The 26440-nt window shown below is 37.9% G+C and overlaps 1 protein-coding gene across 1 annotated transcript in view; it reads left to right on the plus strand.

Moving 5' to 3' along the window:
• ASIC5 (acid sensing ion channel subunit family member 5) overlaps positions 1-26069 on the plus strand; it is a 34486-nt gene extending 8417 nt beyond the window's left edge. The window contains exons 5-10 of the mRNA XM_075194411.1: positions 15378-15527; positions 17060-17207; positions 18667-18723; positions 22792-22960; positions 23979-24070; positions 25909-26069. Coding sequence (XP_075050512.1) covers positions 15378-15527; positions 17060-17207; positions 18667-18723; positions 22792-22960; positions 23979-24070; positions 25909-26069 — 777 coding nt within the window. The remainder of the gene's footprint in view (positions 1-15377; positions 15528-17059; positions 17208-18666; positions 18724-22791; positions 22961-23978; positions 24071-25908) is intronic.
• Positions 26070-26440: the final 371 nt, after the last annotated feature.

The following is a 26440-nucleotide window of genomic DNA, read 5'->3' on the forward strand; positions in this document are numbered from 1 at the left end:
ATCAGGTCTATACGCGAATATGAATTATGGACAGGTGAGAAATATGTATAATCTCTGCCATTGGGATCTGCAGTTCTCCATACATCATACAGATCAAATTCCCCCAACAACTTGTTAAAGGCTAGTGAGGGGCCCGATAATCCCATTCCTACAGAGGGAGACAAAGATTGAGAGGATCTATCCAGTTTTGGATCTGCTACTATATTAAAATCGCCCATAACTATCAGTCCACCTTCTTTGTGTTTCTCTATTTCTTTAAGGACCCCCTCAAAAAAAGAATCTGTCTAGAGTTAGGGGCGTACAATGAGACTATGGTGACAAGTTTATTGTCTAGCGTACCAATCAAGATCAGGTATCTACCTGCCTTGTCTACTATAGTGGATTTATGTATGAATTCAACTTTATTGCTGAATAAGATGGCTACTCCATTCCTTTTATGAGGGCCATTAGCAGTGAAACATAGTGGAAAATGTCTATCTCTCAATACCGGGGGAGCAGCAGCTTTAAAATGCGTTTCTTGTAGTACCACTATGTCTGCTTTGAGCTTATAGAATGATGAAAGTGCCAGTCTTCGTTTATTAGGGGAGTTTAAACCTCTTGCATTTTGTGTCAAGAACTTAACCATTTGCAATAGGGGTATGGACTATAAAAAACTCTCCACTGACTACGTACTAATGACCAGCTATTCAATCTAACAAGTACCATACCATGACTCGGCTTGGTGCTGAAACAGCACAAGAGACCCATTGTTTGTGTTAGTATGTACCCTGGGCGAAGAGGAAAGTAAGGGAAAAGAAATTTAAAGAAAACAGAAAACACGGGGAAAAAACCCCCAAAATAACCCTAAATAGAGGGTTAAAGTGTTTGCTGGAAAGGGGAAGAAAAAACACCAGCAACATATGGATATGGGGGGCGCACTAGGATGCAAACAGGGACCACTCGACCCCCACCCCCTACCAGCCCCGTTAAATACCAACATGTATTAATCTTAAACAGAATAAGTCTCTCTAACTGGTCAGAAAGACAACAAATCAACATAAAACTAGCGTTATATTAACATCACCGCTTGGCATATGAAAGCTTAGAGTCTCCAGTCTTTGTCCCGTCTACCGTCCCGCAACCTGTTGATCTTCTCATGATCCATCTAGGACCTGCAGGGAGGGAGAAAACACACACATACGGACAATGGGGAGACAGCATAATGAAAAGTTTCCTCTTCTATGTCTTGCAATAAGACTTCCACTCATGTCTCCTCCTTCTCACAACATAATAAGACCAAAAAGATGCATAAGGTCCTGATACAAGTTAGCAGGACTTAGGCCGAAACTCACTGTCCAGGTGTAAAAGACTGAAAAACAACAGAGTCTCTAAACGACCTCCAATTACTTTGACCATTCTTGTCTGAGGCATAGGCTTGATGTAGGAGTCGGTTCAGGCACCGGAATATCCCAGGACTTCAATAAAGCCAATCCTTCGGCTGCTGATGAAGCGACATGAGAAACATTATCTCGCCGAATAATTAGCTTGACGGGAAAACCCCATTTATATGGAATGTCCCGATCTCTCAGAGCCTTGGTTATACCTTGAAACAATCTCCTCTTGGCTAAAGTAGCAAATGAAAAGTCCTGGAAGAGCTGGAGGTTCTGTAAGTGCTCAGCATTATCCTCCATTCTAGCTGCTCCTAAAATCCGCTCTTTTATAGGGAAGAAATGAATCCTCATAAGAGTGTTCCTAGGAGCATTCTCTGGGGCTGATCTCGGCTTAGGAAGCCTATGGATATGATCTAGCATCAGGTCTTGCTCCATTGCTTCTGGTAGGAGTTTGTGAAACAACTCCATAGCGAATGAGAGCAACTCAGAAGGGGCTACTGTTTCTGGAATGCCTCTGATCCTGATATTATTTCTCCTTGATCTGTCCTCCATGCTACACATTTTAACAACATAGAGTGAATTAAGAGAACATGAAAAATAGAGCAACATTGCTCTATACAAAGACCGTTCAAATTTTACTTGGATTTAAAAAATGGTATAGTTGCTTCAGTTTGTTAATATGCTATGTAAGCCATCTATATAATGGAGGCCTTTATGAGTCAAGAGTCATGGTTACCATAGTAACCAATGGTAGTAAGAAATCAGGTGGTGACCACACAGGTTTCTGTTTTAGTGAAACAAATAATTTTATGAAAGTGAAATGGTACCTGAATTTCAAGATCTTGCTTGTCACTACTGTCAGTGTTCAGTAGCACAATTCCTTCAAGAAGAGTAGTAACTGAGCACATGGAGAATACAGCACACGGAGTAAGTGAATGATATGACAATTGTGTAGGATGATGTCCTCATACAGAGGAGAATTGCTGGGCATAAATTAGGTTTGAAAACTAGCATTTGTATTGATAGCGCTGACATCATTCTCCATGAGAACTTGACATTTCAATCTCATGATCAATTTTCATCAGTTCTGATTGAATCATTGTAAAAGATGTAGTATGCAATGGAGACACGTGTACCCCTTTCACACCAAGGCATGGACCTGGTAATGACCCAGGTAGTGTGTCAGTATTAATGGTTCGCGGCCAGGGTTATTCCCGTGTTGAAGCCACAGCCTTGGCAGCGGTCGGGTCATGCCCAGAAGTGACGCAGGGGAGCAGAGGAAGCGAGTTGCGGTGGTAGTGAGTACCGCTGTAGTTCGTAACAGTACCCCCCCCTTGAGGAGGGGTTAGGAAACCCCGACACCCTGGCTTTCTGGGAAATTGCTTGAAGAAATTACTAATGAGTCTGTCAGCATGAATACGGTTCTGTGAAATCCAGGCACGTTCCTCCAAACCAAGGTCCTTCCACTGGACCAAAAAATGAATTTGCCCCTGGACCTTTTTAGAATCAAGAATCTTTTGTATCTCGAATTCCTGATGTCCTTCCGCATTAACAGAGTGAGACCTCCGTGGCTGAATATTTTTAAATTTACTGGAAACAATTACAGGTTTAAGTAAGGAGCAATGGAACGTGTTCGGGATCTTCAAGGAGCGCGGGAGTTTCAATCTAGAGGCCACTGGATTCACTTGCTTGGTAATGGAAAAGGGACCGATAAATCTAGGACCAAGTTTTTTACACGTGTCTGAGCCTATGAGCCTAATATTATGGATAGAGAGCCAAACCTTCTGACCCACTTTGAAAAGAGCATTTCCTACGGTGTTGGACCGCAAATTTTTTAGATCAAAATGAGGCCTGTTTCAAAGCGGCGTGAAGCCCAGAAGAATTAAGCATATTTCCCATGACTAAGCCTAATTGGTGAAACGTACGTCGGGCACGTGACGCATGACATCACAGACCTGGAAATAGGGAGCCGATCAGCGGGATCTCCCGCGACTGTGTCTCGCTAATCTAGAGTTATTTTTCATTGCTAAATAATAGGCAACTCCTCTATAGAAGACCAACTTTAGTTTTTTTATATTAGGGGCAATACCAGTTTTATCGAGCATCGCCGTTAACTCACACCTGGCAGCGCAGGCTGTCTCATTAGGAGGTACACATTACGAGTGGGACCTTCAACAAGCAGCCTATACACATCCCTGTATACTTAAAACACATGCCCAGAAAGTGCACTGTATTTTATTTCTTCCATACCATAAACCTTGTTGCTGTTGGTTTGTAGGGAAGTTATTACAACCCAGCCATATATTTGGTAATACTATCATATGAAGGGACATATCTGAGGATACATCGATAGTACTCAGGTTAAGAATCACCCTGTAATGCAATCTAGCAAGATCTATTTGGAATTTTCCAATTTTGGATATATACTTTGCAATACCAATGCATGAAGGGATATATTTGAGAGCCAATATATCGCTAATATTCTGGCAGATTATGACCCTATAATGCAATCCAACAATAATGGTGTAATAGATTAGATTGGATTCATTTTCACAATAAAGGTGTATTATACTGTGGCACGTGTATTAACATGGACATAAATTTAATTGTCCGGTTATTTATATCTAAACTGGGTATACATATTAAGTAACCATCCCACTTATAGGCATTCCATTATATGTAATGCCCCTTTTTGATGGTGTACTAAGTATATATGGAACTGCTTGCTATTAATATCATATATATTTTTTACAATATATCTGGTATTTCCCCCTTTCTCTACACATGACAAGAGACACATAAATACTATATGGAAGCGTTTCATATATAAACATACGCCCATGTCTCAATCTGTGTGAGATTTATATTATTCTATGTTAGCAACAGAGTGCATTGCCTATGCCTAAAGGCTCTTTCTAGAGAGACACTACACAACAGGTCTTAATGGTCCTATGAATTATCATATTATAATTACATAATTAGAGGACCAGACCCTAGTTATCACTAACAACTACGATACTATACGAGTTTTCTATTTTGATAATATTTGACCGGTTCCCATTTTTGGGTCATTTTTAATTCTCCTTACACTATATTTCAATTCTATTCACTTGTATATTTTAAATTCACCGATCCAGGTGGGATTTAACTATCTGTCTATCTCGCATTTTTAAGTAACTATCAATAAAGTTGATTTTATATTGATATACTCTCTCGGACAGGAGTGCCTCACACACTACTTTGTTCAGCTGATATGTATTGTCATCTGTATTTGTTATTTCCTAGAATTAAGCATAGCCAAGGAGCTGGATATAGGATGGAAACCAAGATTGCAATAGAACGGTGATGTACAAATGGAGGAATGGCAGGAATTATTGTATGCGAATTCCGCCCAGGGTAACAAAGCTGACCAGTTGTTGTGAAACTCAGAGGTATACAGATGTAAAAATTGTTCCAGAGATTGATTGACCCTCTCAGTTTGTCCATTGGACTGTGGATGGTATGCTGAAGAGAGGCTGATATTTGTTCCAAGGAGAGAACAAAAGGACTTTCAGAATTGAGCAGCAAACTGTGAAACACGGTCAGAAACAATATCCACCGGTAAACCATGGAGCCGGAAAATGTGTTGGACAAAAAATGAGGCCAAGCTCTGTGCACTAGGGAGTCTGGTTAGAGGTATGAAATGGGCCATTTTACTGAAGCGTTCAACCACTACCCAGATAGTATTGTAGCCTACTGAAGATGGAAGTTCCACAATAAAATCCATTGACAGATGTGTCCACGGTCTAGAAGGAACAGATAAGGGCATTAGCTGACCCGAGGGATGATTTCTAGGAGTTTTGTTCTTGGCACAGACTTCACAGGACATAACATAGTTTTGGACATCAAAAGACATGGTCCAGTTTTACAGATACCAGGGTGTCCGGCGGTTTTATGGTCATGAGCCTCAGTGAGGACAGCGTTTCGAAGGTGAACTGGAACGAATAAGCGGTTTACAGGTGTCCTAGTGGGGGCTAATTTTTGGAATCTGTGAAGGGTTAAACTCAAATCCTGGGCTAAACCAGCATGAATGCTTGCAGATGGTATAATTGGTAGTGGTTTCGGGGTTGGTGCATGATGAGAGGTAAAACTTCAGGATAAGGCATCAGCCTTAGTGTACTTAGAACCTGGTCTATAACTGATAATAAAACAGAAGCAAGTAAAGAACAAAGACCAATGGACTTGCCTTGGGTTCAGGAGTTTTGCTGACTCAATATATTGGAGTTTCTTGTGATCAGTAATGACGGAGATGACTTGGATCGCCCCTTCCAGCCAATGACGCCATTCTTCAAAAGCCCATTTGATGGCTAAGAGTTCTCGATTACCAACATCATGGTTGACCTCTGCAGAAGAGAATTTCCGGGAGAAGAAGGCGCAAGGGAACAATCTGTGATTATCAAGATCCTTCTGTGAGAGTACAGCGCCAGCACCAACGTTAGAGGCATCAACCTCTAACACAAAAGACAAGTCAGGATTAGGATGCCTTAAGACAGGAGCAGAGATAAATGCTTTTTTTTAAAGCCTCAAAGGAATGAATAGCTTTTGAAGACCAGTTGCCCGAGTCTGCCCCTTTCCTTGTGAGGACAACAATGGGAGTGTCACTCACTGGACTTCTAGACCTAGAGTTAGGCCCATTGCCCCTCTGCCGACGCCTGTGCTGCGCCGCGGCCGTCCACCATCTTGACTGTATTTCTGCGCATGTGCAAACCTAGAGAGTCCTTTATAACTTTCCCTTTATTGGTATTGGCTATCCATTAGCCTTTTCCCTATTTAAAGCACCTCTGACCCCTCCTTAATTGTCTGATCTTGATTCTCATCTCCTCGTGTCAGCTGTGTACTCTGTTCCTGTGGCTGCAGTTACTCTCAGCGTTCCTGCATCATTGCACTGGTCTTTGACTTTTCTACCTGCATCTCACCTGTTGGCCGGATACCTCACAGCCACCTCCGTGGTAAATCTGCCTTCCGCTGTATGCTGTAGTGACCGCTGCTTCTCACCCGTTTGCCGGATACTTCTCAGCCACCTCCATGGTAAACCTGACTCCCGCTGTATGCTGTAGTGACCGCTGCTTCTCACCTGTTGGCCGGATACTTCTCAGCCACATCCATGGTAAACTTATCACTCATTGACTTTTGTTCTATTATTGTTTCTCGAACTATTCGCTAACCATCTCTCATTCAGTGAGTGGTAAAACTACCTCTGGCTTATCACTACAGCCTTGTTGGACTGACTCTGTTAACCTCATATGGGATAATATTACCTCTGTTTGTTTATCCCACAGCATCTGTCTCATCTCTCTCCCTGGCCGGACAGTTGTTGCTACAACCATCATATATATACATATACAATTGCTCTCCTGTGTATTCTCGCATCATTATTATTGTGTATTTCTATATTTAGCTGTACTCCGTTGCTCTGCTGCACTCTTTTGAGGACCGTGACCTGCGTAGTGGCACCTCAAAAACCGAAACCCTCTTGCGGGGGTCCCTGGAGAAGACCAGTCTCTATGTTAGACTCCGCGCCTCGAGAGTAGTGATAACAACTGGCAGAACGCTGGGTCAAAAACTCTAGTGACCGTGCCAGGAAGCCACCAAATCAGAAAAGCTTTGAATAAATCTTAGGTAATAATTAGCGAAGCCCAGGAACCTTTGTACGGCCTTCAGGTTAACAGGCACCCAATCAAGAATAGCTTGCACTATATTTGGGTCCATAGAAAAACCGGTAGAAGATATGATATACGCAAGGAACGATACACTCTGGACTTCAAACTCACATTTTTCCAACTTGGCAAATAAGTGATGATCCCGTAATTTATGGAGTACTTGTTGGACGTGGAGCCGATGTTGCGACAAGGAGTGCGAGTATATCAGTATGTCATACAGGTATACCACCACAAACTGATCAAGGAATTCTCGGAGAACGTCATTAATAAGGTCCTGGAAGACCGCTGGTGCATTGCAGAGACGCAATGGCATAACTAGATACTAGTAATGGCCGGACTAGGTATTGAAGGCCGTTTTCCACTCATCTCCTTCTGCGGATGAGGAGATTGTATGCACCACGGAGGTCAATTTTGGTAAAGATAGTAGCACCTCTGAATAGGTCGAACAGAACCGAGATGAGAGGAAGTGGGTACATATTTTTAACAGTGATCTTGTTTTAAGTTAATTTCCATAATAAATAAATATTGTCCAGTCCAATTGAAGATTTTGCAATAAAAAGAGATTTTACTTAATTTTTAGATCTTACATAGTTACCAGCCTGCAGACCAGGATTCTTAGCAGAGTGCCTGCTCTAAATTGACTGCAGGTCAATTTAAAAACTTTTACAAGTGCGTGTGTTTACAAAATGATGTCATCACAGAGGTCAATGGATCTACTTTCTCAAAATAGATATTTGCACAAGATATAGTTCCTAGTCTTTTCACAGTATTATACCAGCAATTCCTCAATATAACAATATGTATTATAACAATAATATATAATAATATTGCAAATCAGGTTGCTGACAATAAATGTTGTTATTATTATTATATATACAACTTCAACAGTCCACTCTCTTGTAGTACCCAATACTACAATAATTTTAAAAAGTGTATTAATAATAATAATAATAATAATAATAATAATAATAATAATAATAAAAAATTCTTCCTTTGATTTGACCATGTAGTGCTTAACTCAATTTGTCCTACCCTAAGTATGACCATTCCACTGTACCAGATGTTTCTACTAGTGTGTATTTTGACCATTGATTGTTCTATCAATTTCCATTTTTGTTCATTTGTTCAACCAGTGAGATATGCTCAATATATCATCCCAAATCTAATCTCTAAACTAATGAATTTCTTTTAAATTTGTGGATTGAACAAAGAAATGAACTGGACTTCACTTTTTACCTTTTTAAAACCTTAACAGCATATTCAGAATTACTCTCAAACCCCCCTGTTCTGTAGTTGAAAATAGATGATGCTGGAACATATAGAAATCAATGAGGAGAAAAACACGTGGTGGCCAGCTCATGTACGGCTCATTCTTCTTCGCTGATTCGTCTTTCTTGTACCAATTAATCTTTCAGTTGCTGAAACACATTCTCAAGCTGTGGAAGTATTTCTTCCTCTTCTGCTGGGTCTTTTGATGGCTTGGTGTTCCTATTACAAATGGTAGAGTGGATCCAAGTGTCTCTTTTCACAACCTTCAGTAATGTGGTAGCAGTCTTCAACACCTGGTAATATCATTCCCATTGCTTTATTACACAACCAGAACACAGTAAATTTCTACTTGTAACAGTCAGTGTTTTACAAGTCTGGGGAGAGGATCTTATAACTCCCTTTTTTTTTCAGTTGTTTGACTTACGGTAATCAAATTTTTGACAGTCACTTCATTGTTACAGTTTAAAATGTCATGACATGTGGCTGTTTCCCCAAACAAAAATTGTTTTTTTTTTTTTAAAAAAATGAAAGTTAGATAGAGGTCTGAAAGTGATTATGATGCTGTGCAAAACCAAAAGATAATCCTCTGGCCACACCAAGCTTGGCTCAGTCATTACTTTGCTCAATTCTAATGGCAGTACCTAATATATATATATTTAATAATTGATCACAATTCCCTTGTCCTTCATTAAGCTAAGGTGCATGCTATCTTTCTTAAAACAATGAAATCAATACATTTTTCTTAAGGTAATAAAAAAATTAACTAACTTTAACCCTTCTAAACAATCTTACTTCTATCCCTCACCTAAGTTACACTGTTCACAATATATATATATATATATATATATATATATATATATATATATATATCCAGTACTATGTTATATAATGACCAGTATAAATCCGGATGTAATCACATAATGTAAAAACATAATGATAACCTTCTGAACTAAATTGCAATAGAACATCAAGATATGACAACCTACTTAACATTTTCTAAATCTATTATACAGCAAAATATTTTCCTGATCAGGCCTATATAATTAATCCTTTACTTCATATATATACCACCAGACTATAAAAATCTACTGTACTATACACATATGTTTTCACAAACCCCACACCCTACATAAATGACGAGAAATTCTAAAAGACAGTAAACTGTGCGGGCAATATCACAAGTGACAAAGGTGCAATCAGATATCTACTCAATAATTTCTAATGCAAATATGGATTGTCCAGAATGTGTCCGTGTGCATTTTGTTGACTATTGTTGACACAAAGATATACATATAATACAATTTTGAAATTAGTTGTGGTAATAGATACATTTTTACAATTCACAGTAATCTTTGACTATTGGACAAGATACAAAATGTCTTTCAACTCATTCCACTATGCAGAGATAAAACAAAAACGTCTGCCTTATTTTACTTCTGACACCAGGCTAACCTCTGGATAGTGAAACACAGATTTGAACAACTCCTAATTAAGCTATATCTTATCCCTATCAAAAACGTCTAAGAGAATATTTTCTGTCATTGTTGTGACATCATGATGTCAATCTTTGGCAAGGTAAAATGGAGTCTTGTCATTCGTCCAAAAATCGCAGATTTTAGCATCTTCTTATCACAACTTTTCAAACCACCCCCCTTTTTCTCCTAATATCTATTAGGGAGGAGAAAAACAAACAACCAAACAAGGATTTCTGCTGCTGACCTGTGAAAACAAATTTATATATAATAGAGAGAAAATATGAGAATTCTTCATACACGTTATTCCATTACACATTACACTAATATCATTTTCCAAGGACATGCATACTATATATATGTATTTTTCATTTTGAACATTTGATAATGACCGTTCTCCTACAATCTGTTTTATAAACAGTTTAACATTAAGCATTTTCCAATAACTCATAAATAATCTTTACGCACTAAATGCTGGTGCAACTATATTTTGTTTTAAATTTCATCATGTTGCCATATTTCTAAACATTAATTTTTATGTAGGTTACAACTCACATGAGTTGATTCTACATATTAGCATTTACAATTTTTGTAATATCCACTATTGTAATTACTGTTATCACCTCTTTACTTGTAGCCATGCTTTGTGTACTTAACCCAGATGTCCCAACTTCCTGATGGTCAACCATGGTTTTGGGGCTGAGTCGTGCACTGCTTCTCCCCTCTGCTCTGGTCGGCCACTTTAGCTGTGGAAGACAAAGGTATTGGCGGATGCATACTGCCAAAAATTTAAACACGCAATTATGTTTAAGTCACAATTTTATTTTTTTGTGAACTTAAAATACAAATTTGATCTATATAAGTTTTTTTATTTTGTTTAAACTTTCCAGCTTGCGCTCACTTCATTTCTCTTTGCTGCCTTTCGCTTTGCACGCTATCCTGCTACATGCCCCTTTGAAGTTGCCACAGATTTAAACAGTCATCATTTTTAGTTCTCACTTTTGTTGATTTAATCAACCACACCTTATCTTTAACATTATTTAGTACCTCTGAATTAAAACTTCCTATTGTTGGGAAAGGCCTAACACAAACTTTGGTCATCTTGACCCACTTGTCGCAATATGCCGTTGCATATTCACCATATTTCTTACACATAAGAAATCTCCCTGAACCAATAGGCCTTTCCTTAGGCAGTACATCGACCATCTCTAGCGTATGCTTAGTACCCATGTTGAACAATACCCTTTATGCGGACCACAGATAATACCGCTAGAGATCTCTTAATGGGCGTGAACATATTACCTCTAGCCGCGTCCACTCGCTTCCTCTCGCACCAAACGAGGACCCCTAACACAGAAATATCAATATGGGCCACAGGGCTATCAGCTCCTCGATACCCTGGCTCTACCAATAAAATCTGTTTTCACCATATACCTTGTATACTACTTATTCAAATCATATACTTCTTCAATACACCGTATGCTACTCAAAATACCGCATACTACCATAGAACCACGCCATATACTACTTAAAATACCGTATATTACTTAAAACAACACCGTATGTTACTTAAAATACCACATACTACCATGAAACCACACCATATACTACTTAAAATACAGTTTTTACTTAAAAACTGCACCGTATGCTACTCAAAATACCACATACTACTTAAAATAACACTGCATGCTACGCAAAATGCCGCACACTACTTAAAATAACACCGCACCATATACTACTTAAAATACCATATATTACTTAAAACAACATTGTATGTTATTTAAAATACCACATACTACCATAAAACCACACCATATACTACTTAAAATACTGTATATTACTTAAAAACTGCACCGTACGCTACTCAAAATACCACATACTACTTAAATAGTGTTCTCATTTCAAACACAACCTTGACCGTCCAGTCCACCTCGTCAGGCAGCAACCGATACTCTATTCAACAATAGATCAAATTTTAGTGTATTGAAATCACAAAATCACACAACATACACCTTTTCTGTGCAGAAAATCAAAGTTCCCAACAATAGTAATAACGTTTCAGAGGCTTTCACAAGTGATTATACTATGCATGTATAATAACTATCAAAACAACTGTTTAAACATGTGACAATACAGGAACACAATATGCGTTTGCTAAGCAAACAAACCAATGCTGTATATAACAATCGTATTAGAACTATTTATACCAATATTACCGCTGTCCCTTTAGTACCAGCACCTCTGATAGACTCTCAAAGCAGGAATTCTGTTTTTATCAACACAAGATTTAATAACAGTATAGAATGATATTTTCTTACCTCATCCACTCTCTGTGGATAAATCGAATTCCCCAGGTCCCCACAGTAGGGGAGGTTTAAAATAAATTTTACTCAACCATATAGATCAAACCCCAGTTGAGTTGTTAGAGTGCCCCTATTGACCACATAAGGCTATTACAACATTATTAATTTTAATTCATAATTCCCAATTTAATTATAAACCAAAGGTTCTGTCATTATCAAATATTTATAATTATTTAATATTTTCATAAGCAGCTTCATTCTAAACATATCCGGAACTTACTCAAGGGAAAGGAGAGAGAACAGAAGAAAACAAATAAAAATCAACATAATTTTGACATTTCCTGTGATTTCCAACTGATATGCACCATCTTACTATACCTGTGTTTGTTTTTTACAAACTACCAAATTTCATAAAATAGCAAAATATATATATCTATTCAATTAGTCTTTTCCTTTTACTCATTAACACACTTACCCATATGCTTTGTTCAGGTAATAGTTCTATCAATATATCTTTAAAATCACACTAGTATACCTCATTCATACATCTTATATATTCATATGTATCAGGCATATCACAAATTCTGTATCTCTGCACAATTTGTTATTTCTTAAATCTATGTGCTTAAACCTTAAAATTAACTAGATCAACAAAAATGATTTCTGAAAAAAAATTATAAATATCCACTAATACATATCCACTTATTTCTAGCAAATGTACTTATATCAGTGGTTATTTAAATTTGACTAAAATATAAATATAAATTCTATTGATAAAGAAAGATGTCAAAATTCAGTATACAGTATACTTTTATCAATTAATTTCCTAGTAATATCCAAGCAAAGCATTTTTTCTAAAGTAATAGTCCTTAAATCCTGTAGGTGTACCTAATTGTAGTGTGAGAGAAAAGGAGGAAGACTAAATGCCCAGGACTGGGGGTCACCTTGGAGGAGAGATATGATAATACCAACCCTTTGCTGTTCTGACCCAGAGGAACAGGGTTTTAGCCGGAAATAAAGCTTGGAGCTCTCCTTCAAATTACGGAATAGTAATCTTTCCCCGGAAAAATGGTTAGGCAAGTTCAATTTAGGTTCCGGAACGGATGCCGAAGAACCCTTGCGAAATTTGCTCTTGATAGCCGGTGTGAAAGTCCTTGGACCATCTGGGACAGTGTTTGTATCTGTTCTGCTAAGACTTGGGCTGGAGAGGGGTTCGTCCCGTTACTTTCCATGAAAAATCCTCCCCAGAATTCACTGGCCGGTTCTAATGTTAGGCTGCTGGTGGTCAGATAACGAACCTGCAGAACAGACTGGCGGAGGTCTTCACCTATAGCAGCCGCCTTTCCCTTAGAGCTGGACGCGCTCACAGGTACTCAGATGCCCCCAGGACTTAACTCCAAGTAGTGTAGGTTTGTTATACTAAACCGCAGCTGGAGCTCAGGAAGCAGCGGAGATAGTAAGGATGGTCAGATGAAAGCCAAGGTCAGGGGTCACTAGCAGGAAGAGTAGTCAGGAAACACGCCAAAGGTCGAGGTCACAGGCAAAACAGCAAAATCCGAGGAACAGGCCAAAGGGTCAGGGTCACAAGCAGGCAGGCAGAGTCCAATAGACAGGCAGAGGGTCACAACCAATAATCAGCAATCCAAGGGTCCAAAAGCAGGTCAACACCGTACAAGAACTGGGACGCTATAACCGGCAGGGAGGCTAAGCCCTCCCTGCCTTAAGTAATAAAGGCAGCCAATCAGAGTCTAGCTCTGCAAGGATCCCCAGCCCATGGCCGGAAGTGACATCCCGGTTGTCAAGGTGACGGCCGGGACGCAGGGTAGCAGAGGAAGCGACTCGCGGTGGCAGTGAGTACCGCCGCGGTTCGTAACACTATCCTTATCCCAAGCAGGGCTGGAGGTTTATCTCCTGTCTGCCATATCCATGGTTATGGGCGCAGTTCCCTGCAAACAACAAGCTAATAATGAAACCACCTGTTGTTCATGATACCGTTACACAAACCTTGCTACATTCTCACAGGAATTCTCTATGTCAACTTAACCTCAAGGCTGTGGACTTACATCTTGTAAAACTGCATTTCAGCAGGAAATGAATAACCTCTTTTAAGCAGCTGAAATATCTATACGAGTTACAAAAATGGCTGAACAAAGTCGTTATGAGGCCTAAACAAAAAATCATATTTAACAAGCCCTCTCAGCCAAAAATTCTGCCATTCTACTGCGGAAATAACACTGGGCCCAATAACAGACTGTAATCAGCTCCATTAAACTGTCATTTGCATCCAGAAACATAAGGAATCCACAATAACACAGGAACTCCATACTGCAAAGTAGCTGCTTATATCTCGTCGGCCATGATTACAGCAATGCAGTCACTGTCCACTTGTTATGACTCATCTATAAGAGCCTCTGCAGTCCCCTTTCCTTTGCTTGAAAATGCAGGGCAGACACGGGTCCAGTGTGAAAGGCGGTGATCCGGGTTATAACCAGGACCAAAGTGTGGTGTGAAGAGATGCAACACAGGTTGAAACAGTGTTAATTATCCTGTGTCTGATCTGGGATTTTGGTGAGAAAGGGGTATAATCTCCAAATCTGAAAATAATTCATGACTGTATCAGCTCAGGTAGTGACCATCAAGTTTTGCCATGCCAAAGATCATATATTTGTGAATGTACTGGAATAAAGTCATACAATTAATACTATTTACTGCATTGACTTCCTTAAAAAACGATGAATGAGGAGCTAAGGTCACTGTGAATGCACTGACTGAATGTATTTTGAAAAATAATTGCCATATATTTATTTAACTGTTACACATTAAAAAAAATTAACTGCATCCGGTTCAATTAGGAACGCTCCTTGTAGTATTTAGATTTAGCGAGATTCATAGTTTGTTCTGTATGTATGTATGGTGAATTACAAGTGTCAACAGCCACTAAGGGGTATATAAACTAAACTGCGGGTTTGTAAAAGTGGAGATGTTGCCTATAGCAACCAAACATATTCTAGCTGTCATTTTGTACAATGTACTAAATAAATTATAACTAGAATCTGATTGGTTGCTCTGGCAAAATCTCCACTATTTCAAACCAACAGTTTAGTAAATATACTCCTAAATGGCAATGAAAAGGCTAACCTGGTTATGAAACCTTGAAAATAAATGTATATTACTACAAATTATTTGTATATCTGTATGTACCTTTCTTTGTATTTGTACTATAATGTGTACATTATAATAATGTTTATGGTTCCTTTAAATCAGACTGAATTCACTGATGACCCAGTGCTGGGGTTTGTGGATGCTGGAATAACATTTGTGATACACTCGCCTAAGGTTCCTCCCAAATTTGATGGCCTGGGGTTACACAGTCCTGTGGGGATGCATGCTCATGCTTCCATTCGACATTTCAAGGTATTTACATATTTTATAGAAGGGAACTAAAGGCACAGATGTTATATTTTACAATGCAAATATATGACCCATAATTTCAATCAGCAAGAGTGTTTCCAAAGTACATTCACAGATGACAATCTATTTATATATTTAACACACTGGGTTTTTAAAAACAATATAGAGGATTCTATTGGAACTCAGCAGGTAATAAAGACCATAAATGTCAACTAGAGAGATATTAGCATAGCTTTGTACAATACTGTAATGATGTTTGGGGATTCAGATACTCTAAGACAGCTCTTGGTTGCTATTAAGTTTTGGTTTATTGTAGATTTTAGTGAGCAATACAAGTGCCTTCGGTCTCACAAAAATAATGTTAAAACTAGCTTAGATTAAATGTGTTGTGTTTTTGTGAATTGTATGTACCTGGATACAATACACACTCCCTAGTTTGCATAGAGGAGAAGTAAAACTAAAACCTAAAACTAATTTGCATGATAATATTTTTGATATGTCAGTTTTTGTTTCAACAATGTACCACCTTGATAAAGCAAGAGATGTGTTTATGTACTTTGTCCTTTAATAAGGAAACCAATATTAAAATGATTCACATTATTTTGTTTATGTTTAAATACATACTTGCCTACCTTTGGCGAATCGCGTCATTTTAGCCCCGCAATTGCGGGATGTGGGAGATTTGCCAGCTCTCCCGGGAGTCCGTGAGACCAACCCAAATTTCGGGAGTCTCCCGGACATTTCCGGGAGATTTGGCAAGTATGTTTAAATATAATTTTAACCAGGGTGACTGTTACTGCAATTATTATTCCTGTTTCAGCCATGATTAATTTCAGACTCACTAGTCTTTAATGAGGATGTCCACTGTTGGCTAACACCCTCTATATTTACTTGTCCTCGCCTATGTAACAAACAAGGGACTCCTTCTCTCCGAACGCCTCCTTTCAGCTTTAACTACTGTAGCTGTGAGGCACTGGGCTTTTTGTGAGGGAGAACTGAATTCGGTTATTTTGCAGAGGGCTGGACAGATTCAGTCTTACTTGAGGGGGGAGGGGTTTTCTTTATTTTTGTTCTATGTGTTTAGCAAAAAATTGGGGGAAGAACCATAGTTGAGCCATTTGTAGATACTCCAGAACATTATTTACCAATTTTTGTTGACCTGACACCTGAAAAGTCTATAAACATTAATGGTTTTCTGCAATTAATTTTAGCATTTCTAAAGCCATGATTTTGCACCTCTTGCATGGCAACATGATTTATCCGGGAACAAATTTGCTCCTTTTTTCTGCTTTACTCCTAACTTTAAATGAGACCCAACATGTTTTATTACAAAACATTATATATTTTTATTTAATACTAACGACAAAAATACATCATATATTTTTAAGCATTACACAAAAAGCATTGCAAAAAAATTAGTGATAGTATACCTATGAAACATCATTCATTGTTCCAATCTTCACTGTTTTCTAACTGTATATAAAAAAATGTATTGTACGTGTGCATGGAAACACCTTTTGTTCTACTCATTGTAGACAATTATCCAAGAACATCCTTGGGGCGAGTGTAATCCTGATCTAATATTGGCACACCATGAGATCTACAACACTTATGGATGCTTACAAGAATGCAAGTCATCTTATATACAAGATGAATGTGGATGTGTACCTTTTCTACTGCCAGGTAACAATTTCAGGAAAATAATTAATTTCAGGCTTAAAAAATCTCAAATGAAAAGTTAATGGTTTCTGAAGTTATACAGCATTTAAATGAATGCTTGACAGGGATTGCGCCTCTAGCCACTCCCTGAACTAATATCTTACCATATATTCAACCAGTCATACAATATATCACCTCTGTTTTGTCAGGAAACCAGTCCTGACAACCTTTACCTATCACAAAAGCTAAAAGAGTTAATACTTCACACACTGGTATCTAAAGGATTAACACAGCCAAGCATTCTATCCTCTAAACAGGCAGTGAAATCATTTAGAGCATTAAGGACAGCACTTTTATATTTTAGATTTAATATACAATAAAAGTACAATGCTTACAGGTTATAAAAACAATTAATAAAAGATGGCATAGCACACATAGCAGAACAGATTTAAAAATAAATTGGACAAAGTTTCAGAATATAACTTACATATGAGTTGTATAGTTTGCGCCAAGGAAAATTGGCATGAAAGATGGACAGCTTATCAATGTGGTTTGATTTCCCAAAAGTCTGACAATTTCTTGTAACCTGTCTCATCATTTTAAAGACACTTTTACACCTTTCCCCTCGGCCAGGGGGGTTGCGGTTTCCAGAGGGAGCCTGTGACACCGTTTACAACCACAATTTTGCATCTTCCCTGATTTAATACCCAATTCTAAAATGTGACCTACCTTTCCAATGGAGTGTCACACAGACTCAATATTATTATTAATAAATCCAATGTAAATTTATGAATTTATAGATACCAAAGAGCCTAGGTCCAGTGTATTAGCTGAGCTAAAACTGATTTCCTCACCTTCTCTGCATGGCAGACAGCTTTATTTGACGTATGGCCTGCTCTTGATCATGCTATTTTTAAATATGTGGTTGATCACTAATTTTATTGATTTTAAGTGGTATTTTGGAAACTGAAATATATTTGCCTACATAAAATATTGCAAGCCATCATGTTGTCTCCTTGTGTAAGACAACATGCTGAGTGGTTCCTAAAAGTCTATTCAGGTGTCAATACCCCATCCTATACCAGGACATTAACTGACCCCAGCAGGTCTTGGAAGCTGCTCAGCTTCCTCAAAAGGTGACGCTGTTATCTCTTGACACAGAGTTGAGCAGAGCAACCAAATAAACACATCCTCAGTACTTCTGGCTACTCATTTTACACCTTATTGTACAGAGTAGCTCAAATTAACAATGGATTCAGTTGATATATAACATCTACACTGCAGTTATGATTACCCCTTATACCCCACAATTATATTATTTGTTGATCATTATAACTGTAATTCCCCCCTGTTCAATACAATACCAATAATGATATGTACTATGAATGAGTAATTCATATATTATATATATATATATATATATAGTAGCTTTATGTATATTCTATAAGCACATTGTAATTTGTATCTATGCATTTCTTCATAGGTATTGGGAAAGAATGTGACCTTCAACGGTTTTATAACTGTGTATATCCAGCACTCTGTAAGTATTATAAACAGATTTAATTTTGTATCACAATAATAATAGTGTGTTTGCGTAAATTGGATTATCCATTGAGGCACAAGTTGAGGTGATGTTGTTTATGGAAAGCAAATAATTGTCTTCAGAAGATACATGGTGTTATATAGTGAGGTATAAATATGTAAAGAGTGGTTAGTTTAGCTACTGAGCTAGTAAATTCAGTTATATGCATTAATATTTAGGAAATAATGAGGTAAGCTTGCCTAATAAATAGAATTTTTCAAACTTTGAAGGCTAGTGGATGACATATGTAAGTCATAGCATGCTGAGACTTTCATCTACTCTCATTAGTTATTAGTGTATTATTATTCATGATATCTTAAAAGTGCTCTATATCATTGTACATAGCTTCTAAATGTAAATGAAGGATAATAATAATAATAATAATAATAATAATAATAATTATTCACGCTTTGTAAGTAAGCTTGGCACAAGAAAGGTTTTGGAGAAAGGAGTATGGAGAAAACAGAATTGAGGAGAGATATAGTCTAGCCAGGTGTAGCATTGTGTAGAGCTTTGTCAATGGGGACCAAAATTGTAAGTTACATTCTGAATAAAGACAAGGATACTGGCATACTTTACCTGTTCTGACACTCAAATCAGCTTCTCCAGGCCCTCCTTCTCTGTCATTCACTCTGAAACCATATAAATACTTGTGATGTGCAAAGAAGTGGTGATCTCAAGCTTTCCTGAATTTAGTTCGGACACTGCAATGTTCTGGACACATTCATCCATGCATGCATGTAGTGTCCAATAGGACTGATGAAATGTCCCACCAAAGCTACACCCAGTAATGGGCACTCTACAGAGGCTGAAACTGACAATTTGGCAGATTATTGTGCTCTTATTTTTAGTCTGATGCTCCCATATTCCTTGTGCCTATTATCCAATGCTCCTGTGTTTCTAGTGTCAGCCAATTATCTGGTCTCACTTCTGGTTTGTTCTTTGAATCCTGCTTCTGATTTGCCCTTTGAATTCTGTTAATGGTTTGTTTTTTGATTACTGCTATCTGTTTCTAAATTTCACTTAGGCCGGCCTGACCTTGCTTCTGGCATCTTGACTTAAGTCAAGATGTCAACCTAAGTCAAAATCTCATTGCTGCTATTCCAGCTTCTGGTCATTGGAATCCTTTACTGCTCACTACTCTGCTGGTAAACCAGTAGTTTTGTGTCAAAATAATCTGTCCAAATAATTGTTGATTTTGCTGGAGCTACTAGACACATTTACTGTGCAGAATAACCCAGCTCCAGCTGCTAACAATGCAGACTTATCTACTGTGTCAATATAATATACTTTTTGCAGGAGTGTCCCTTAATGCTACTACAAAGCCATCAGGAAAAGCTCTAACCCAGACACCATAAAGAGGTCCATCCTAACTAGCCCAGTTGATGCTATATAATTTAAATATTCTGCCTCTAATGCCTAGTTGCTATGTACATACAAAACTTTAGATCCAACTTGCTAACCAGACATTCAGGGTGACTGCTATAATTCACTATATTTCTATGGTCAGTTTAATAGATGACACACTTGCTCACCAATTACACATTGCTACAATCCCGAAACAAGTTATAATTGCTTTACAGAGTATAGCTGGTTCTCCAATCACTCTGGGTCTATCACTGCATTTTCCAGTTGTTCTGGGACTTTTATGGCTGGTTCTACATTTTCCACACATATATTGCGTTACTGAGAAGATATCATTCCCTTTACATACTGTTCCAGCAACTGCTTGATTATCCACAGTCCTTTCAGGCTAGCTGATGCTTACTAGAAGTTTAAAGATGTTTTAAACAAAAAAGCAGAGCAATTGCCGCCACAGATACTATATGATTGTACTACTGATTTGGTGCCGAAAGTCCAAGTTCCATTTGATGAAATCTATTCCATTTCAGAACCTAAGTTAAAAACCCTAAGAAAACGACTCCAAACAAGATTATGGGGCTCTCTGCATTTCCTGACTATTTCTTTTTTGAGTAGAAGAACAAATCGCAATGGCCTTACGTCAGTTAAAGAATTCTTACTAAGATTATCATCTGTAATTTATATCTTCTCCGCTCACTCTAGAGCTGCTGGAGTGGTTGGGATCTTTATCAAACTAGATCTAAGATAGCCTTACAATTAATCTGAATGAGAGCTGGAGATGAGTGGAAGGTAGCCTTTCAGATTCAACTTTGAGTATGTTGTGATGGCTTTTGGCTAGTGTAATGCTCCAGACACTTTTAAGTACTTTATCAGTGTTATTTTCCATGATCTTATGGACCTGCATGTTGTTGTTTACCTAGAAGATGTCTTGATCTGTTCCCAGAGCTTACCAAAACTCATCAGCACATGCAGACAGTGTTGCATCACCTCTAAGAACATATTCTGTATGCGAAGCTGGAAAAATGTGTTTTTAAGGTTATCTTCATTTCTTTTCTCAATTATATTGTATCCCATGAGGCTCTACAAATATATTTAGTGAAAATGTCTGCAATCAGAGAATGTTCTCAATGATCCCTGTTCTTGTTCACCCCTATTTGGCTAATCCTTTCCAGATGGAATTGGATGTTATGGACAAGGCTGTTGGGGCTGTATTATCTCGGCATCAGGGCAGATAAACGGTTATGCACCCCTATCATTATTTTTTTTTAAACTCTATTTTGACAATTTTTACCCATCTATTTGGCTTTTACATACTCAAAGGGGCATAGGTTCCACTCACAATTTTAGTAGCAGACCACTGTAAGCTGTATATGCAAATTGTTCAACTATTCTTTGCCCAATTTAATTTTGTCATCACTCACAGACCCGGTTACTGATTTGTCAAAGCTAATGTTTTCTCCTGGCAGTTTGAAATTTCAGAGACCTATTCCTTAGAACAGGACTGAAGGGACGGCAAACAACAAAAGCCTTCCTCAAAAAAAATCTTCTACTTTTATGGCTATCTTGAGCGGATTATTCCCAAATAATGTAATGGTCCTAATGGTCTCGGTCATTAAGAGATGTTCACTTACTGCTTACTGCTATCTTCCGGCTCCATCAATCCCTTCAAACTAGCCAGGTCATACTTTCTTATTATCTTAAGAAGGATGTAGTGCAGTCAATCTGGCTTTGTACTAAAAATCTGTGGCGCTCCATGTGTTGTGAAACTACACATCCCAGCATACAATGGTCTGGTGGTTAGCACTTCTGCCTCACAGCACTGGGGTCATGAGTTTGATTCCCGACCATGGCCTTATCTGTGTGGAGTTTGTATGTTCTCCCTGTGTTTGTGTGGGTTTCCTCCGGGTGCTCCGGTTTCCTCCCACACTCCAAAAACATACTGGTAGGTTAATTGGCTGCTATCAAAATTGACCCTAGTCTCTCCCTCTCTGTCTGTCTGTCGCCCTCTCTGTCTGTGTGTATAATAGGGAATTTAGACTGTAAGCTCCAATGGGGCAGGGACTGATATGAATGAGTTCTCTGTACAGTGCTGTGGAATTAGTGGTGCTAAATAAATAAATGATGATGACGATGATACCTTTCCAGCAATAAGCTGCTATATATTGGCAAAGCATTCTGGGGCTTGTAGTTTCACAACACCTAGAGTGCCACAGGTTAGCCAAGCCTGGTCTAGTGGGACAATTCCGATTTTTTGGTGACTGTTCTAAGGGGCAGGTCAAGACTGTGTACTCTTTATATACAACACTATGGTGCTAGCTGTCCTTCGTGGGCTGACCACTCCCCCTCTAGTGTCTGGTCTCGCCTTTATGATGGCTGGCCACGCCCCCTCTGGTGGGCCCCTAGCGATGCAGTCCCCCGATGGGCCCTTCATGCCCCAGTCCGACACTGAATAAGACCCTTTTCTGAATTTCTTCCGTCTTTAAATCTGCACTACAAATCCTTCCAGATATTCATTACTTATCCATATTCATTACTTCCTTACATTAGCTCACTCTTCATCGGGCAAAGGCAAACATTATACAAGTGAAATTCTTCATACTGAATAAAAGCAGTAAACAGCGTGTGGTTATGAGGATATAATATGTTGTGTTCTTTTATCTACAGATAATATTGAAAAGCTTGAGCTCTGTAGTGTAGGAACTTACAATTCTACTTGTCCAGTTCCTTGTGAAGAGACCGACTATCCTGCTACGCTCTCATACTCTACGTTTCCAAGTGACAAAGCTGCCGATTATCTCTCCAGCAAACTGAGTCAAAGTTCCACATACATGAAGTAAATGGATATTTATTCAGCCTGAAATAAAGTTCCTGTGTTGTTGCATTCATGCTGGTATTTATCCATGGTCCCTTATTGATTACAAAAAGAAATATGTAAGCTCACCGTTTACATTTGTCTTTCTCAGGTTGTGATTTTATTGTCTGCAAACAGAAGAAGCTTAAGTTGTCAGACATTCAAACAAGTTAATGCATAAAACATTGTTCTGTCACTAATTGCTTAAGCAACATAATTTATGTAGACTGAGTGACAAATATCAGCTGCCGTTTTCTAAATGAGCATTCTATTGATTTTGAATGTGTAACCTGAGGAAAAACAGCTTTGTACAACTATTTGCTAGATAAGAAAATGGATGATCTACAAAGGAAGCGTCATTAATGTATCATATACACAGTAATTAATAATGATACACTTTATATGACTTTATTATATCATTTTTATTATTTAGAATTTTTTTTTTTTTTTATCTAAAATCACAGCATTTACTGAAAGCAAAATGTAAATTTTCAGTCAGAAATTTGTACAATTGTGACTCTCTCATGTGAGCTGTAAATACAGGACAACATTCAAACCGGAGACTTTGGTCTAGATTTACTAAGCTGCGGGTTTGAAAAAGTGGGGATGTTGCCTATAGCAACCAATCAGATTCTAGCTTTCACTTATTTAGTACTTTCTACAAAATGACAACTAGAATCTGATTGGTTGCTATAGGCAACATCTCCACTTTTTCAAGCCCGCAGCTTAGTAAATCTAGCCCTTTGTCTTATACTTGATCGGATTGGAACAGTGTGAGCAAAAATCATTTTAAGGAGAGAGCATCTAAAATAGTGGCCCTTTCATCCCTTTACCAATTTATAAATTTATTTCTGTCAATGTTTGTAACCAATAAGGGATTCAAATGGACATTTTACTGTGATAGATCTACTGTTTACATATTTACACTTTTCACATCAGTGTGTATATAATGTTATGCAATGTTTGTTAACACATGTTTTATTTTAATGTTGCCTTTCAGGAATAATTTGGTGTATATTGACATTAAATACCATGGGTTGAATTACAAAATAACCAAGCAACAGAAGGCCTTGACACCAAGTGAACTTCTCTGTGAGTTTTGATTTATAAATTATAAAATAATAATTAATTCTAACAGAGCTTTAGTTCTCTAAAACAAAAACCAGGGCACATTTGTAAAGTGTTTTTTGTCTCGGTCAAGAATTGCCGCCCTTTGTTTTGGCACAAAGGGCAAAGGGTCTGATTCATTAAGGCCCGCAAAACTAATATAAATGCGTTTTTTAAAATGTACATAAGCTTTTTATTTTTCATTGTTTCTTCGTTCTATTATACATTTATTAGGATGTTATGTTATATCTACTGTGTATAAAATGCATTGAATCGAACGCTGCTGCGTGCGCTTGAGCTTGGCACGTTCTTACTGTACACTAACTACAGGCATACTCCCACTCCCCTCACTGTTCCACCCCTTCAATCGTAGGCTGTATAAAGGATCTTTGCCCTTGAAGGTTAATCGGATGTTGTTGCATTGATTGGCATATGGTCCAATTCTGGGTAGTGCAGAGTGATTTTAAGCAAAATACAGCACATATCAACATTTACGTGCCTCAATGAATCAGGCCCAAAATGCTCTAAAACAGTTGCACCTCTCCAAAGACCTCCAAAAAGGCACGTGAGCTTTGAAGCACAGTCAGGTAAAAGCATACATTAATGTGACATTCAAATAAGACTGATTTTGCAATACAAAAAAATGCTCCAAAAAGGCGCAAGTGCTTTTTAACGACTGTATCAAACTGGCACCTTACTATTCTATAACATTTTCTTGAAACACACAAACTTAAAAATAAAACTTTGTCGTCATCATCATTAGCTTTTCGCACCTGCCCTTCACCACCCGCAAATAATATGGTTTGGACAGCCGTATATATACGCTTGTGTCCTGATCTGCATCTGTTCACAATTGTGCAAGCACACCCTTACTGTACTCCCATCTCTCCATGCACAAGCAGGTGTAAGTGCCAGAATCACAGACATGTGCATGCGGCCACTTTACTGGGCATGTGCAGATTCATTTCAAGCACGATACACTATACAAACCAGCATAGTACTCACTCTGCATCAGCCCCTTTGTGTTCAGCTAAGTGCAAACTATTGTTCTCCATTATCAACTATTTTCAGTAAAAGGTAGCTAAAAGAGGCCAGATCATCAATTGGATTCCTAATAGGAAGTTTGCTTTGTGTAGGAAAATATTTCTTCCCACAATCACAACCTTATCTCACATATGTTCTGTTCTAATAAGCTCCTTTATATATTGCTTTTTATTTAAATCAACTTGAATTTTAGGTTTAGTAGCACTTTAAAGACAATAGACGGGGATAATATGATGCTATATGAAACTAATTTCATATAGCCACCTTCTTAGCTAAGTCAACAACACATTTAGTGTGTTTTTTACACATTTATAATACTTTAATTTATTGGTTTGAATGTACCTTCCCACAACTTTTACTTAATGCATTGCATTTTCTTTCTAGTTTCCATCTGTGCTTTTTAGCCATATCTTTAGGACATCAGATATAGTGGTTCATTTTATACGCTGTACTCTGGATACAGCTGCATGCAATGTAGAGAACGCAGTAAATTTGTGTCGTATCCCAGGGTTACACAAACAGCTCTGCCTGATGTTATAAATACATGGTTTAAAACCACAGAAGCTAAATAGAAAATGAATGTATATAGTAAATGTTGCAGGAAGAAATGTAGCATCCAATTACTGACGTTGGAAACCCCTTAAATTGCTTATCTGTGAATGAAGTCTATGTTTCTCTCTTTGCTCATGTCACATGCTGAGTGATACTGTTTGCATACATTAGATTTACTAGCTAGCGTAGAAGTATAACAGATTTCCATGTTCTTTGTTCTCTTTCAGCTGATCTGGGTGGACAGCTCGGCTTGTTTTGTGGTGCCAGCATGATTACAGTCATAGAGGTTCTGGAGTATCTGATTACGCATTTCTGTTGGCTATGTGCCTTCCTTATTCTGAAACTACCCAATATATCTCAATGGAGATATTCACGAGAGAGAAACTGAGTCCAATGGCCAGTATGTGTAAATTCGCTTCTGAAGTCCCATTTCCCTATACCACCGTGTTTCACAGTATTGATGTAATAATGTAGTAGGTGCTAAGATTTTTGCACAAAATAATAAAAACAGCTGAGCATTATAAGTAAATTATGCTTTACATAGAATATAAGTATACTTTGTAGCTATGTACCTTGTTTTTCCATTTAAAAAAAAATCCTTTCTTATTATGCAAATATGGAACAACACTTGACTTTTTCAGATTTGACGTAGGAAGATAAAGTTTTATATTGGATATGGAATTAAGTGTGCAGAATTCTAGTAAATGTGAAATATTGTCTACTCATCTATTAGTATAATAATCGTGTATATTGTACATT

The sequence above is a fragment of the Mixophyes fleayi genome, chromosome 1, assembly GCF_038048845.1.
Source record: "Mixophyes fleayi isolate aMixFle1 chromosome 1, aMixFle1.hap1, whole genome shotgun sequence".
Lineage (NCBI taxonomy): Eukaryota > Metazoa > Chordata > Amphibia > Anura > Limnodynastidae > Mixophyes > Mixophyes fleayi.